Source organism: Pan troglodytes, chromosome 9 (genome assembly GCF_028858775.2).
Source record: "Pan troglodytes isolate AG18354 chromosome 9, NHGRI_mPanTro3-v2.0_pri, whole genome shotgun sequence".
In the NCBI taxonomy this organism is placed as follows: domain Eukaryota; kingdom Metazoa; phylum Chordata; class Mammalia; order Primates; family Hominidae; genus Pan; species Pan troglodytes.
Window position 1 is genome coordinate 113915736 of NC_072407.2, and position 17531 is coordinate 113933266.

General features: G+C 45.4%; 1 protein-coding gene across 6 annotated transcripts in view; it reads left to right on the forward strand.

Moving 5' to 3' along the window:
- The window catches only part of DIXDC1 (DIX domain containing 1), a 97527-nt gene that overhangs the window by 3347 nt on the left and 76649 nt on the right, over positions 1 to 17531 (forward strand). For 2 of the 6 annotated variants that reach the window (XM_016921977.4, XM_054661632.2), the window contains exon 1: positions 6864 to 7345. The exons of 3 other annotated variants lie outside the window; for them this stretch is intronic. In XM_016921977.4, coding sequence (XP_016777466.3) covers positions 7286 to 7345 — 60 coding nt within the window. In that variant the 5' untranslated portion in view covers positions 6864 to 7285. Of the gene's footprint in view, positions 1 to 6700; positions 7346 to 17531 lie in introns of those variants that run through there. One more of the 6 variants, XM_001144981.6, reaches the window with a different exon arrangement.

Sequence of the window (17531 nt, forward strand, 5' to 3'; positions counted from 1 at the left end):
TGTTTCACTTAACGTTAACATAAAATTGTTAAAATGTTTGTTTTAATGTGGGCACGTTTGGTAAACATTATAATGGCTGTAATTTTCTTAACCACTTCTCTGTTGTTGGACTTTTAGGTTCGCTCACCCCTGCCCCCCACATTGTAAATAATTAATTTCCTTATTTAGGACTATGTCAGGCCAGGTGAGGTAGTGGCTTATGCCTGTAATCCCAGGACTTTGGGAGGCTGATGCCAGGATTGCTTGAGGCCAGGAGTTCAAGACCAGCCTGAGCAACATAGTGAGACCCTCCTTTCTTTCTTTCTTTCTTTTTTTTTTTTTTTGAGATGGAGTTTCATTCTTATTGCCCAGGCTGGAGTTCAGTGGCACCATCTTGGCTCACTGCAACCTCCGCCTCCCAGGTTCAAGCAATTCTCCTGCCTCAGCCTCCCAAGCAGCTGGGATTACCGGTGCCCACCACCACGCCCAGCTAATTCCTGTATTTTTAGTAGAGATGGGGTTTTACCATGTTGATCAGGCTGGTCTCGAACTCCTGACCTCAAATGATCTACCTGCCTCGGCCTCCCAAAGTGCTGGGATTACGGTGTGAGCCGTCGTGCCTGGCCGAGACCCCCCCTTTCTACAAAAAATTTAAAAATTTGCAGGGTGTGGTGGCATGTACCTGTAGTCCCAACTACTCAGGAGGCTGAATGAGGTGGGAGGATTGCTTGAGCCTGGGAGGTCGAGGCTGCAGTGAGCTGTGATTGTGCCTCTGCACTCTAGCCTGGGCAATAGAGTGAGACACTGTCTCAAAAAAATGTTTTTTAAAGACTGATGTCAGGCCAGGTGCGGTGGCTCACGCCTGTAATCCCAGCACTTTGGGAGGCTGAGGGGGATGGATCACCTGAGGTCTGAGAGCAGCCTGGCCAACATAGTGAAACCCCATCTTTACTAAAAAAACAAAAATTAGCTGGACGTGGTGGCGGACGCCTGTAATCCCAGCTGCTTGGGAGGCTGAGGCAGGAGAATCACTTGAACCCCGGAGGCAGAGGTTGCAGTCAGCTGAGATCGTGCCAATGCACTCCAGCCTGGGTGACAGATTGAGACTCCATCCCAAAATAAATAAATAAATAAATAATTTTAAAAAGACTACGTCAAAGACTGTCAACATTTAAAATAATAAATTACCTCGTACAGGAATTGTAGCGTCACATTTTGTATACATCTTTCAGAAGGCAGCTGGACATCAGTTAGGAGTTAGGTCCTTGATAGAAATCAGGCTACCTGGCCGGGCGCGGTGGCTCACGCCTGTAATCCCAGCACTTTGGGAGGCCAAGGCGGGCGGATCACGAGGTCAGGAGATCGAGACCATCCTGGCTAACACGGTGAAACCCCGTCTCTACTAAAAATACAAAAAAATTAGCCGGGCGTGATAGCGGGCGCCTGTAGTCCCAGCTACTCGGGAGGCTGAGGCAGGAGAATGGCGTGAACCCGGGAGGCGGAGCTTGCAGTGAGCCGAGATCGCGCCACTGCACTCCAGCCTGGGCGACAGAGCGAGACTCCGTCTCAAAAAAAAAAAAAAAAAAAAAAAAAAAAAAAAAAAAAAGGAAATCAGGCTACCTGTTGCAATGAGACCTTGAATCTTGCAGAAAGATGATTTGATGTTAGTGTAATTACTGATGTGGAGCTCTGACACCTGATCAACTGATAGCCCAGAGGCATAGGGGTGCATTTTCAGTGCAGTCGTAGAGAAACTCAAGTGTCACTTCCAAAATATCCACCAGATGTCGCTAGTCTTAATATAATACTCACCCACAGGCTAGCTGGCAGATAACCTTTTTTTTTTTTTTTTTTGAGACAGAGTCTCACTCTGTTCCCAGGCTGGAGTGCAGTGGCACGATCTCAGCTCACTGCAACCTCTGCCTCCCGGGTTTGAGTGATTTTCCCACCTCAGCCTCCAGAGCAGCTGGGACTACAGGCGTAGGACACCACGCCTGGCTAATTTTTTTGTTTTTTATTTTGGTAGAGATGGGGTTTCACCATGTTGGCCAGACTGGTCTCTAACTCCTGACTTCAAGTGATCCTCCTGCCTCGGCCTCCCAAAGTGTTGGGATTACAGGCGTGAGCCACCACGCCTGGCCACTGGCAGATAACTTTTGAAATGTGAATTTTAAAACTTCATGTGAAAAAAGAAAAAAAATCCATAACCCAGGAATAGGTTAAAAAAATCATGTAGAAAATTAGCCGGGCGTGGTGGCGGGCGCCTGTAGTCCCAGCTACTTGGGAGGCTGAGGCAGGAGAATGGCGTGAACCTGGGAGGCGGAGCTTGCAGTGAGCCAAGATCGCTCCACTGCACTCCAGCTTGGGCGACAGAAGCAAGACTCCGTCTCAAAAAAAAAAAAAAAAAGAAAAAAAGAAAAAATCCTGTAGAATATTTTCACATATCTGCTTTGGTGTGGTTTATATTAAGCACTAGCATCTGGTGATTACTTTGGCGACATCCTACTCTAGTCTTTCACCATTCTGTCTTTCTCCCTTCTTCTGCCCACTCAGTCTGTCACATTCATCATGTATACTCTTTCCTCACATACTAGTCATCGGATTCTCAGTTTTACTAGTCTTCCTTTTACTATTCTTCCCTCCAGTCTTGTTTCTTGCCCCATGTGTTATGTGTATATTTATGTGTAACTGTCAGTTATTCAAGTTTTTGCTAAAAGAATAAGACCTGGCATATAATGACTCATAAGAGGTGCTCAGTATCTATTTAATGGATGTTTAATGAAACAATGTATGAATGAATGAGAGGAAAATACAGGATACTAAAAATTATTTATATTTGGCTTGAGAATACAGTAAAAGACATAAAGATTCACATTCCTAAATTACGTATAATTAAGTACTAAATGACACAGTATAGAACATGCTAGACCGTTTAGAGTTTTCTTTTGGTTTTTTTTTGAGACGGAGTTACGCTCTTGTTGCCCAGGCTGGTGTGCGATGGTGTGATCTCGGCTCACCTCAACCTCCACCTCCCAGGTTCAAGCGATTCTTCTGCCTCAGCCTCCAGATTAGCTGGGATTACAGGCATGCGCCACCACGCTCGGCTAATTTTGTATTTTTAGTAGGGAGGGGGTTTCTCCATGTTGGTCAGGCTGGTCTCGGACTCCTGACCTCAGGTGATCCGCCCGCCTTCTGCCTTGGCCTTCCAAAGTACTGGGATTACAGGCGTGAGCCACCGCTCCCGGACCTTTTTTCTTTTTTTGAGGCAGTGTCTCACTCTTGCCCAGGCTGAAGTGGAGTGGTGCAGGCACGGCTCACTGTAGCCTCAACCTCCCGGGCTCAAGCGATCCTCCCACCTCAGCCTCCTGAGTAGCTGGGACTATGGGCACATACCACCATGAGTGGCTAATTTTTGTATTTTTTTGTATTAATTTTGTAATTTTTTTGTGCCACTGCATTCTAGCTTGGGCAGCAGAATGAGATGATCTTGTCTCTCTCTCTCTCTAAAAAAAAAAAAAAAAAAAAGACATTATTCCGAGGGTCATTTAAAATATTTTTATTGACAATTGTAATTATTTGTTTATTCAAACTGCCTTTCTGTTTCTTTATAGTCATGAATTATTGGCCATAATAGTTGTGTTACATTTTATATAGATTTAAATTTCACACTTCTTATTTTTATGCAGAGAGAAGTCACAGGCAATATTTTCACCAAACGATGGTTTTATTTTAAGGCTCAAAGTCTTACTTAGGCTAACATCTTACTCTGTTTATTAACAGACGTGATTAATGTTTCTCCCACTGGCTCATTCATTCCTTCAAGTAAAAATAGATTTACATTTTTGTAATGTAATCTTGCATTCTTATGTAATGTAATGTTGCATTCTTCATATGACAGTATTGCATAATGGTTAAGAACCTGGACTTTGGCTTCACCATTTAGTAGCTATTGGGTCTGTGACAAATTACTTCTCCAAACCTCTCTTTCTTTATATGTAAAAATCCTACTGTTTATGGTAATTGTGACAGTCAAATGAGCTAATACTAAGTGCTGAGTACAGGGTTTGGCACACAGTAAAAGCTCAATTTTGCTATTATTACTGTTATATATAGATATTTGGGTAGCTTTTAGTTTGTGGGGGAAGTGTCTGCCATTATTGTCAAAATAATGCAGGACTGAGGAAGCCAGGTATAAGTTCAGAAATCAGGCAGCATGGCAGGGATATGCAGAAAGCAGTTTGCTGGGTTTCTTTGCCTCTGCTTCCAGGCAGAGTGAATGACAGCCCTGCAGCAGCAGAAGTGGTTCCAGCTACCCAGATGGCTTGCAGTTTTCCCACATACAAACACTATGGGATGCCTGATCATTGTCCCAGTTATTCCTAGTTCTTGTAGCTAGCCCTCATACTCTCCCAGCTCTTATGTTGATATTACAACATGGTGGGATCGGGAGGATGGAAGGAATACTAAATGTTAGTGTTGTTTGGAGCTAAAGCTCAGTTCTTCATCTGAGCCACTTTGTAAGGCCAACTAAGATAACTGTGGTGAACATCTCTTCTGAGCAAAAAAAAAAAAAGGACATTATATGGTCTGACAGGAATTTTGTGCTTTTTCCAAATGTGAGAGGCAGACTATGTAAAATAGTATAATTTTTGGAACACATCTTAATAGTCATATGGGAACAATAGAATGAATATTTTGAAATTGTACTATTTAAATCAAAATTAGATGCCATTAAAATTTTGGTTCCACAGTTGCATTAGCTGTAGTTCAAGTGCTCAGTAGCCACGTGTGGCCACTATGTTGTACAGCGTAGATACAGAACATTTCCATCTTCACAAACAGTCCTAGTGAACACCATTGCTCTAGAATATGTGGTTTGTATAGTTATAGACTTTTAGGGAATAGTGCAATATTGGACCATATGCCTTATAATACATTTAAAAAAATCAATTCACTACAATTCTCTCTTAATTCCTCCAGCATGCTGTGATGGGCAGTGCAAAGAGCACAGGATCAGACCTCAGAGCCCTCTGGTTCAGATCTTAGTTTCCATACTGACTTGCTGAGTGACTGTGAGCATCTCTCCTAGCCTTGGTTGCTTTTTCTATGATATAAGGGACTTGGGCCAAGTAAGGAAGTTGGGCCAAAATGTTTTGGAGCTTTAAAATTCAGTGATTTCATAAGTCTTTTTCCAGAAACACTGAGCTCACAGATCCTACTTTGATCAAAGACTTGTTTGAGAAACGCTGACCTCTGGCTTAGATAACTGTCAGCAGGATCTCCCTCTGATGTCTCAATATTTTCTGCTCTGTGTACAAAGCATGAGGGGCTCTCAACCAATCAGGATCCTCTACCCAGGGATCCACCAAGTAGGTACTTTGGTTTTGCATCATTATGCATGTAGATGTATTGCATGCAAGTCTGTGCTGTTGGAAATTTCATGCTTCTCTTTATAAAGGAACTTGTTGAATTGACATGGGTTAGTGACTCTCCGGGGGTGTTACACCACGAAGTGTGGTAGTGTCAAAGGGAGTTCTTGGCAGTTAAATTCCTCAGCTAGATTATGAAGGACAGTGGTCTTTGGACTTGTGGGCTACTCAGGTTTAGAATGATTTGGTGTCTTAGCTTTTCCCCAGCATTAGCCAGAATTGAACCCACTACATTCAACCAGCAGCTGCCACTCAACACCTGTGCTGGCCCTCTGCCCTCTGCCTGTTGTGGTCAGGGAGATGTGTTCTTTTTCAGAAACATCTTTGTGTTTAGCAGCTTTAGACATTCAGACAAGATATTGCTAGCCTGGCTGCTCTTGGTGGATTTTCTTTTTCTCTAAGGACCTGAAGAGGTCATTAGGTTGAATAAGAGCCATTACTGACTTTTCTGGCTAAGGTACTAATCAGGATTTGAGGAGGAATCTGGGTCTTCCAGAAAATCATAAGTGTAGACTCCTAGATCCTTGAGCTGCCTGTCACTGATTGGCTGCGTCCTTGGACAAGGCCCTGACCTTCTCTGAGCCCTAATGCTCTGTAAACCCTTCCTCTCCATCTGGGATCACGAGGTGGAATGTAAAATGAATGTTTTTTCAGCTTCGAGTTTTCCTATAGAAACAAGAGTTTGCACTGAGTTGCAAATGCTAGTATTCCTAAAAATAAATAATCAAGGCTATGACTTGAATAGCTAGAAACAGCCTAGAATAGCTTTCTGTTTCACTTGAGGAAGCTTTTTACCTCTTTCAAATGCACCAGGACATTTTTGCAGTCTTTATTTTAATTAAAGCCCATTTATTTTAAAACACATTAAAATATGGGTTGTATATTTTAGCAGTTATTTTATAAAGAATGAAATAGGAAAATTTTGGAAAAGGCTTGGTCATCCTTGATGTTTCTGTTGCGATCCTGCGTGATGTTTAGCACTGTTCTATTGAATGTGTTCTGATACCATCAATAACTAAAGTTCTTTTTATCCTCTTTTCCCCCTTTCTTCCTCTGCTCTTTCTCTTTCTTATTTCTTTCCCTTCTGCTTCCTCCTCTTTAGCTTGACCTCACTGTCCAGGGCCCATGTGGAAAAAGGTTGCTGTTTTCGGTTAGTCTGGGGGAAAATCCTATGATTCACTCCCTTTCCCACCCACCTTCTGGTGGGCCGTTTGTGGCTTTAAGTTAGCAGTGTGTGTGTGTGTGTGTGTGTGTGTGTGTTGCGCACCCTCCCCGCGGGCACACCCGCCTGCAAGCCTGGTGTGTGTGTGCGCGCGCGTGGCTGCAAGCGCATGCATACGCCAGCCGGGCCGCCTGTTTGTCAACGTGTGTGTGTGTATGTGTGTATGTGTGTGTGTGTGTGTATGTGTATGCACACAGCGCGCACATACAGCAGCACGTTTGCCTAAAAGCCGTGTGAGTGTGTGTGTGTGTGTAGCGCACGCACACACGCCCGTGCTGCGGCCCGGGGGTGTGTGTGTGTGCGCGTGCGTGCGGGCGTGCAGCGCGCGCCCTCGCCAGCCCGCCTGGCCGTGCGGCTTTCCCGCAGGAAAGCGGGGCTGGGGGCAGCCCGGCAGCGCCGCTCCACCTAGTGCGCGCCCAGTTGTTTCCATAGGAACCGCGACCGCGCCGGGCCCCTCCAGCGGAGGCCCCCGTGCGAGCATGCCCAGTGCAAGCCGCTAGTTTGGCTCCAGTCTAGGTTTCCAGTAAGTGGCATGCGGGACTCCGGAGGGATCCCAATGAGCTGAGCCGAGAGCCTTTGTGTGCAGAGGGAGGAGGAGGAGGCGGCGGCGGCCGCCGGGCTGGAGACCCCGCCCGGGGAGCCCCCAGCAGGAACAATGCTAGCCTGCCTGACCCGAGGGAACTTACTGGACGTCCTGCAGGAGGGCTTCAATGAGGTAACTGTCCTGCTCCTCCCACTCCTCAGCTCCCCTCCCCCAGCGTCTCCCGCCCAGTCTCCGGAAGGGGTCCTCCTCCTCCCCCATCCTCTGGGGACCCCAGAGCAAATCGCCCCCAGAACCCCAAAGGGGCTAAGGTGGTACTTACGGTGCAGATGGGTGAACCAGGAGAAATCAGAAGGGCTGCCTGCCCACAGCTAAGCTGGGCCATGACCTTCCCTGGTAGCTTACCTGAGCCCAAGAGGACAGGACCACAAATTCAGAAATCACCTCCTTCCAGAAGAGGGGGTCTCCATCCTCCCTAGACCTTCTCTCTCCAAGGAAATCCTCAGGGAATCCCTGGATATTTGGCAAAAGTGCTCATCTATATCAGGAGCTAACCAGCGGAGCCAAGGGAGGGTGGAGTGGTACTGCATTGGTAGAAAGTTTGAGAGGGCAGGGGACTGTAGATGGTCCATGTGAAGTGCCCTCTTCATGTCTGAATCTCTTTCTGAGTGCGGGGCAGTAGATTTCTTTGCAATCAAGGACATGGTTGTCTGAGAGGAGCTACTGAGCGAGAGGGGGACCTGGGTCCTGGGTCCAGGGAGCCAGCGCGTGCACCGGTCCATGTGAGAGCAGAGGAACTGGGGCCTCAATCTGACAGGCAAGATGGGCTAGGGCTGACAAGGGGTCATTTCCTCCCCACTTGTTTCTTTTACAATTCTGTTTATTGCATTTGCTTTTCTTGTGACCCAGGAAATTCTGGTTTGGGATGCTTCCCCCTCAAGATTTGCTCCATACGTCTTCGACTGCAGCTAAGCCCTACTCCTGCGGGTTGTCTTAGCCCAGCATCCAGGGAAACCTAGGCTGTTAGTTGTGCCTTTCTTCATTTCTCTCTCGCTCCTTTTCCTTCCATCTCTCTTTCTTCTCTCTGTGACTCTCTGAAATTTAAGATTTTTAAAATCAGTTTTTACTCAACATATGATTACATTGTCTTCTTAAATATGAGCATTTGATAGGCAAGACTGAAGTGCCTTTGGCTCCCCCCACCCATTCCAGCCTTTTCCCCAGAAATAACCATTCTCATGAATTCGTGTATAAGATTTTATTTCTCCAGCTGCACTACAGACTCCTTCCTTAATTCCTGTTTCTAATTAAGAAGCTCTGCAGCCTGACCTGCCACGGAACCCTCCCCTGTTCTGGCCCCTGTGCCCTAGCGTTGTTCCTAACACAGAGGAAAACTGCAGAAATGCTGTCCCAACCTAACCGAGTTGGAATTTTCCTTTGGCCAAGGGGTGTCACAACCTTCACTGAAGGGCGGAGCTTGCATCCTGTCTGCACTGCAGGGCACCTCATCTTTGCATCCTTCCTGTCTGAACACACTTAAGGGGATTGTTAACAAAGAGCTGTAGTCTAAGAGTTGAAACACAGAAGAGCCGGGAAGCCTACCTCTGAGTGATTCCAATATTCTGGTTCCTCTTTTCTCACTCTCTGCCTTTGGGCTGCCCCTGGTCTTTAGCTGCGTAAGTCTGACTCATTCACCAACTGTGGCAGAAGCTCTTTTAGTTGTCTTATACCTCCTGCCCCAACTTAACAACAACAACAAAACTCAGCTCTTGATGGTCCCACTGTCTGTTTAAGAGGAGGAAACCAGCACAGAGCTGGTCCTAATCTTAGTTTTCTGCTCATTTTCACTTCGAAACCTTTCGACTGAAGAGCCACCTAAACTAAGAGGCTTGGCCGTGTGTTTCATGCTTTGGTGCTTCCATAAATATCCCCTGACCTCCAATTCTTGAAAAACATAAGGGCATAAGGGAAAAAGGGGAATGGGAGAGTGGTCTTTTTGTGGTGGTAATGGAATCTTCATAAAAACAACAGATGCATAACTTTTTAATTAATTGATCTCTAGAATAATGCAGTAGTGCCTCTTTTCCTTCTCTGATATTTGATTTTTCTACCCATTCTGTAAACTTCTCTCCATCCCCTCCACAAGCTAGTGTACGTCTGTTCCTCTCTGTTAGATTTGAACTCTGACAGCCAATGAGTACTTTTGATTTCTCTGAAAAATTGACATCATCTAAATAACAATGACAGTAATATGTTAAATTTGAATGCTTCCTTACAGTTTAAATAATTCTTTCACATTCTATATTAAATAATTCATTTTACATACAATATTACATTTAGTGCTACTGAATAATAGTGTAATTGGTTATTTTAGAGTCCATGGGGCCCTATTTGACCTATTCCAGCCTCCAGGGTTGCTTAATCGATCCAGTAATATCAATTTATTTTTTTAGAGTCCTTGAGATAAGGATGTAAACAGTGATTTAAAAGCTAGTGTCAGAATACGCTTTAATTCTTCTGAGAATTCCTACTGAGTCTACAAATACCACACATGTATCCAGTCACCTCCTGGGAATGATCCAAGTACATCTAAAGCTATTCTTCATCACCCAGATGCCTTATAGGTCTGTGTAGTTAGGGCTGTGACCTCATTCTCTATGGCAGAGAAAACTGCCACAGGGAATGGAGCTTTGGCCTTAATTGGTTAATTATAAGGGAACCCTGCAGCAGAGAGAAACCCTGCCCTCTGAATCCTGGCTTCCCTCTACCCACTGTTGGCTTCTGTTCTCAATCCTTTGCCACTATGTATAGCCATGCATGACAGAGTTTTCTCTTACCGCATTTCCTACACAGAGCCCTGGCCTCAACATGTCTGGCAAATAACTCACGGAATTTATCCTTGTCAGTGCTTTCAATGCAATGCCTTTGAATGGCATGGTTAATTTGGATGGCAAATTATCCACAGGTTTTGGCTACTGCCACCCTGGCTGTCATCCCCCATTTCCTATGGCTTGGCCAGGCTTCCTATAGATCACAATCTCCCCAATCTGCATCTGCCTCAAAGCTATTTGTTTTCTCTGCTGCTTGATATTGGTGTTGTCCTATGAATGTTGTAAATGTGCCAACATGGATTTCTGCAAGTGTTTTTTGGGGGGCTGAACTTTCTTTAAAAACAACTTTGGTGCTTGTGTTGGGAGGTTTTGAGCGACTTGAGATTATAATACGGTTTGGGTAATATGCATTCATTTATTCAGTTATTCATTAGTTATTCATAAATCAGTAGTTTATTGAAAGGGGATGGATAAAAGAATTGAAAAACACTCAGTTCCTGCTTCCAAGGAGTTTATAGGGAGAGATAGGGTGTACTGATATGAAAAGGACTGAACATTTACCAACCCATCTGCTCATTGAGGCCAGATTTTTTCCCTGCTCGTCTGGTACATGCATGCAAGCAGTCATTCACTGGACATTCTCTGAATTACTGTGTTTGCCAGTCACTGTGCCAGGCTCTGGAAATACATAGAAGTCCAATAACATAGAGTCTGTGCCCTACTGGAGCTCACAGACCAGTGAAGAGGAAGTAGCCAGGCACGGTGGTGCATGCCTGTCGTTTCAGCTCCCTGAGAAGCTGAGGCAAGAGGACCACTGGAGCCGAGGAGTTAGAGGCTGCAGTGTGCTGTGACCGCACGTGACTGGTGACCGCACTCCGGCTTAGATGACAGAGAGAGACCCATCTCTTAAAAAAAGAGACAGGCTGGGTGCTGTGGTTCACGCCTGTAATCCCAGCTACTCGGGAGGCTGAGGCAGGAGAATCGCTTGAACCTGGGAGGTGGAGATTGCAGTGAGCTAAGATCGTGCCACAGTAGATGTTCAGAGTGTCAAACTTGGGAAAATTGAGGTGATACAGAAATCTTACTTGTGGGGAAGAGTGAACGTAGGCCCAGCTGTGGTGTGCATGGCCTGGGGGCTGAAAGTTGGGGGAATGGTTTATGAAAATGATGGTTGACAGGAAATCAGTTGTCCGAACCTTAAGCTTTTGAACTTAAGTTCTGGCAGACTTTTCCTACCAGTTTTCCTCCAAGTAGAAAAGTAGAAATTGAAATTTCACATTAAGATTCATCCACTTGGCAGTCCCTTAGAAATATAGGAATAGGCCAGGCACAGTGGCTCATACCTATAATCCCAGCACTTTGAGAGGCTGAGGCAGGAGGATGGCTTGAGCCCGGGAGTTCAAGACCAGCCTGGGCAACATGGTGAGACCCTGTCTCTACAATTAAAAAAAAAATGAGCTGGGCATGGTGGCATGCATGCCTGGGATCCCAGCTACTTGGGAGGCTGAAGTGGGTAGATCACTTGAGCCCAGGAGGTTGAGGCTGCAATGAGCCATGTTCCTGCTACTGTTCTCCAGCCTGGGCAACAGGGTGAGATTCTGTCTCAAAACAAAACGAAACAACACACACACACACACACACACACACACACACACACACACACACCCCCACGAAGAGTTTTGGTCTGGTCTCATCTCCATAAGGGGGACATAGAGTGAGTGAGGAAGAAGATTGGAAAGTGAAACATTGCTCCTAAGGGCCTTGTGCCCTCCATAGAGTAGCGGTGGCGTCAACACTGGGCCAATTAGAGGCTTCCAGACATTTTCACAATGAACTCCTCTGTGCTTTGCTGTAGAAATTAAAGGCTTGTTAAGTCTACAGAGCAACTCAGCACCAGATTCCCCAACCTTCTTTTTTCTATCCTGCCTGATTTCTCCTTTCCCCACCCAGGCTCATTGGCTTCATTCCCACAGGAGGCAATGCCAGCTAAACAGATGCACCCTGGCAGCAGGCTATCAGGCAGCTTTATGTTCCTCGTGGTGAGTGATGAGTTGGCCAGGCATGTGGAGCAGTGATAGGGCACTGTTAGCCAGGTGCCACTCCCCGAGGCGGTTCAGAGGATCTAGGGAACACTAGAAAGGCTTCATCTGCCATGATTGGCCTTGTTGTCTAGGCTGTAAGGACCAAAGGCTAAAACTGACACTTTCCTGAATGCATTTTCTTGTTTGTTATCCCCCAAACCAAGCTCCATTAAAGTGGTCATGGATATTAGCTAGATGTGGTAAGGGAATAGAGAACCAATTCCACAGGCCCTGAGGGTGGGCTCTTATCTCCTATTTCTAGGATGAGGGACACCCCTAGACTATAGAGTGATACTTCATTCATCCATTCATTCACATGCATTTATTGAGCACTTACCTTGTAACATGCACTTGTGAAGGAGCAGAGAGTGTTTGGGGACTCATAACTGATGGAAATTTAAAAATAAGTTTAGGAGATGATATCTTTCAGAAAATCTTTAGCTCTTTACTTTCTGATATATTATCTTTTGACCACTGGGCTGAATACTAATATATTAATCTTCCCTTATCCAAGGGACATCCATCTCAAGACCCCCAGTGGATGCCTGAAACCGTGGATGGTACTGAACCTGACTGCCATCAGTCGGAGCCTGTTTCTCTTCATGTTTTCTACCCACAAATTTAATTTACTTTGAGGCCATTATAGAGTAAAACAAGGGCAACTTGAACACAAGCACTGCGATACCTTGGCAGTCGTTCCAATAAGAAGATGACGGGTAGCATAGACAGCTTGAATATGCTGGACAAAGGGATGAGTCACGTCTTGGGTGAAACAGAGTGGGATGGCACGAGATTTCATCACACTACTCAGAGTGTTGGACAATTTATTTATTATTATTTTTTAAATTTTGATTTCAATTTATTTATTTTTTGAGACAGTGTCTCACTCTGTCACCCAGGCTGGAGTGCAGTGATGTGATCTCAGCTCACTGCAACCTCCGCCTCGCACCTCTTGGGCTCAAGCAATTCTCCTGCCTCAGTCTCCCCAGTAGCTGGGACTATAGGCATGTGCTACCACACCTGGCTAATTTTTGTAGTTTTAGTAGAGACAGGGTTTCGCCATGTTGGCCAGGCTGGTCTCGAGCTCCTGACCTCAGGTGATCCACCTGCCTCAGCCTCCCAAAATGCTGGGATTACAGGCATGAACCACCGCGCCCAGCTACGATTTAAAGCTTAGGAATTATTTTTGGAATTTTCTTTCTCTCTTTTTTTTGTTTTGTTTTTTTGAGACGGAGGCTTGCTCTGTCCCCTAGGCTGGAGTGCAGTGGCGCAATCTTGGCTCACTGCAACCTCCGCTTCCTGGGTTCAAGCAATTCTCCTGCCTCAGCCTCCCGAGTAGCTGGGACTATAGGTGTGTGCCACCACGCCTGGCTAATTTTTTTGTATTTTTAGTAGAGATGGGATTTCACCGTGTTATCCAGGATGGTCTCGATCTCCTGACTTCGTGATCCGCCCACCTCAGCCTCCCAAAGTGCTGGGATTACAGGCATGAGCCACTGCGCCTGGCCCATTTCTGGTATTTTCTATTTAATATATTCAGACGGTGGTTGACCATGGGTGGTTGAAACTGTGGAAAGAAAAACTATGGGTAAGGGAGACTTCTGTACAAAGAACCTGTCCGTGAAAGGAAGAAGAAATTCAAGGATATTTTTACGTGTGAACTTTATTTGTACCCAATTAACCATCAAATTCAATGAACAAATAGCTTTTCCAGGTTCAGTAAAGGGCTGAAAGAGTTAATAGAAAAGAAATACAGTAGGGTGTTTACTGGCAGAATTTAGGCCAATAATAACATAAGGTTTCTAAATCTCTAGCCTTGCTCTTAGTTTCTCAGCAACTTCCCCACCCTCATCTCCTCATCTCCTGCTGCTGGAGGGTCTCAGAGTTCTAAACAGGTATCTGGTTTCACTGTAAAACTAATTTCCTTCCTGAGCCATTCATGTCTCCTCCTGAACTGTCTCTCTAGCATACCACAAAAGCTCTCTGCTTTTCTTGTTTGCTTTTCTTGTTGCCAGCAGGAAAACATAGAGCCGCCTCCTTGGCTGTTTCTGCTCTAAGAACAGTAGATACCACATACTTCCCTGGTGAAGCCCCATTGGTGCTTTCGCAACTCTAGCAAATAAGTCCCCTGCAGGAATTCTGTGAGCTTGAGTCTTGGAGGAGATAGAGAACTGAGGCTCGGCTTACAAACCTGTTTGGAAGGAAGGGCAGGTCCCAAAGAAAAACAGGAAGAAGGTTACATTTGGTGGCAAGAAAGCTTTCAAGGTCAAGATTTCCTGCACAAATGAAGATTTTGGATGGAATTGTCTATACTAGAAGACTTTTACCTAAAATCATAGGGTTATTTGGAGTGTCTTGGAGGAAGCTGATGGAGATTATGGGATTGCTAAAGCCTCCTTCCACCGGCCACTTCTTGGTACTATCACTGCTCTCACAACTTTAGAGGGGTCCAGTCTCATCAAGCCAAAATCCTTCTCAGACAGTTTTAACTCTTGTTATGTCTACTGACTGACTTCTTCTGAGGCCTGACTCAGAGGGTGGTTACCATGAAAACCTTCAGTTGTTCTAGACATTTATTACACTGGCATCCTTTTAGCTTCCTTAGAACAAATTAGTCATGAAACTCCAGACTGAGATTAGTTCAACACTGTCACACACGTAGTATGTACCAACTGTCTTGGTCTTTTTTAAAAAATTAGTTTGGTTACAAGTGCCAAAAACCCAACTTGAACTAGCAGGGATAGGAAGTGGACGTTATTGACTCATGGAATCCAAGGAAAGGCAGAAAAACTAAACCATGGAAAGGGCAGGGATGCAGCAGAAACAATGAAATCAAGAACTCTGACACTGGCAGGATCTCTTCCTCTGTTCTCTGCCTCTTGTCTGCTTCTTTCTATGCTGGCTTTATTCCCATTTACTAGAGCTGGTTTTTCCTTCTCAGGTGGGCAGCATGGCCTATGGCAACGTCTAAGTTTTATATCTTACAGCTTTGAGAGAGATGAGGGAGGAGGAGGAAGACTGATTCTATTCCTAAATGCCAGTTCAGAAAGTTCCAGGGATTGGCTGGCTTTCACCAATCAACTTTGCCAGACCAATCAAGTGTGACCAGTGGAGGGGGTGATACAATACCAACCTGGTCATAGGACCCACCACTGTGTGCACAGAGGAGGGTTCTTAAAGAAGAGGGAATCATTGTGGGCTGGGCAGCTACCCCAGGAGCTGTTAGCTACACTATCACTGTAAGCCTAGCTGGAATCTGATCATTCCTACTTTGCCTCTCTTGACCAAGATCCAGGGTCATAATCAAAATATAATTCTTTTTTTTTTTAATTGTTATGCGAAAGAGCTTCATTTATTTGTTTAGTTTTCTGACTTTGTGCTGGTGTGTTCAATACTTTTTCTTTTCCTGAATAAGGAAGGCACACTTGGTTCTGTCACAGACACATTTAGTACACATAGAACAACCACAGGCCTTGCTGACATGGATTTTTTTTGAGACAGAGTCTTGCTCTGTTGCCCAGGCTGGAGTGCAGTGGCACGATCTCAGCTCCCTGCAACCTCTGCATCCTGGGGTCAAAGGATTCTTGTGCCTCAGCCTCCCAAGTAGCTGGAATTACAGGCATACACCACCAGCCCGGTTAATTTTTTTTTTTTTTTTTTTGAGATGGAGTCTCGTTCTGTCGCTCATGCTGAAGTGCAGTGGCACGATCTTGGGTCACTGCAAACTCCGCCTCCTGGGTTCAAGTGATTCTCCTGCCTTAGCCTCCCAAGTAGCTGGGATTATAGGCGCCTGCCACCACGCCCGGCTAATTTTTGTATTTTTTTTTTTTTTTGCGATGGAGTCTCGCCCTTTCGCCCAGGCCGGACTGCAGTGGTGCGATCTCGGCTCACTGCAAGCTCCGCCTCCTGGGTTCCCGCCATTCTCCTGCCTCAGCCTCCCGAGTAGCTGGGACCACAGGCGCCTGCCACTGTGCCCGGCTAATTTTTTGTATTTTTAGTAGAGACGGGGTTTCACCGTGTTAGCCAGGATGGTCTCGATCTCCTGACCTCATGATCCGCCCGCCTTGGCCTCCCAAAGTGCTGGGATTACAGGCTAATTTTTGTATTTGTATTAGAAATGGGGCTTTGCCATGTTGGCCAGGCTGGTCTCGAACTCCTGACCTCAAGCTATCTGCCCACCTTGGCCTCCCAAAGTGCTGGGATTACAGGTGTGAGCCACTGCACCTGGTCAGTTTTTTTGTATTTTTAGTAGAGACGGAGTTTTGCCATGCTGGCCAAGCTAGTCTGTAATTGCTGGCCTCAAGTGATCTGCCTACCTCAGCCTCCCAAAGTGCTAGAATTACAGGCATGAGCCACTGCACCCAGCCAACATGTTTTTTTTCCTTTGTTTATTTTGGAGAACCTCTTAAGAACTTTAGGTGTCATAGCAGGAACTCATTGAAGTCGGCCTGGGCACACGCCACATGCAGATTTTGGTGTTTTCCCAACCTTCTTAGTATGAAGGTAAACAGTTCTGTGAACAGGGATTTGGGACAGCCTAATTTTGTTAGAGGCTGTATTGCAGAAAAGCCTACAATGGTATGCCAAATGCTGGACCATTCTGAGTGCCTATGGACACTGTCCCCAGAATAAGCAAGATCTATTTCTCAATATTCCAGATATTTTCATTTTGCTGAGCCTGTTGTATCTTTTTGTCACTGAATAATAGACTTGTAAAATGATAGTGTTAGAAGGAAACAAAATGCAGTTTTTTTTTCTTTTGGTGTTTATATTTGTTTTGGTTCTTGTTTTCAGCTGCTGTGTGAAGCCCTTAAATTACTTTAGATGGCTGGAGAGTAGGGGTGGGGGCTTGAGGGTGGAGAAACACAGGAAGAGTGAGCTGGGTTTTGGACTCCCGACCCTGGCCTAATCAGAGAAGCACTGCTTTTCCCTATTTTACATATCTGCTTCTTACACAAGTTATAATTTTAAAAAATAATGAGGCCAAAAAAAATGAAGAAATGAAACTACTAGTCCACCTTTCAGAGAGTAACAGCCTCCTGTAAAAGGCATATGGTATTTCATCTGCTACAGAAAGAGAAGCCCTAATATATTGTTCAAATCAAGCAGCAGAGCCACTCAGGGCCCAGGCTTGCCCCACAGGCCTCTTTGAAGACAAAACTGCTTTGTGGGAGAAGTGGATGGCATGGCTGGCCTTTACAAGTGTCTACTTTGTCCTTAAGTCAGTTTCTTCAGAGCTGGCAGTGGGCATTTATAGGAAGAACAGGGTCTTGCCTGCCCCTTGGATGAGAAGTACAGATATCTTCAGGTCGAAGAGAGACAGACAGTTTAGTGCTTGTCTCCCTAAATTAGACATAAAGGGAGAGGCAGCAGCCTAAAGAAGGGTAGTATAACCCTTCATCTGTGGATAAGACTAGCCCTATTCACTTGTGAAGCTCTGATCGCTGT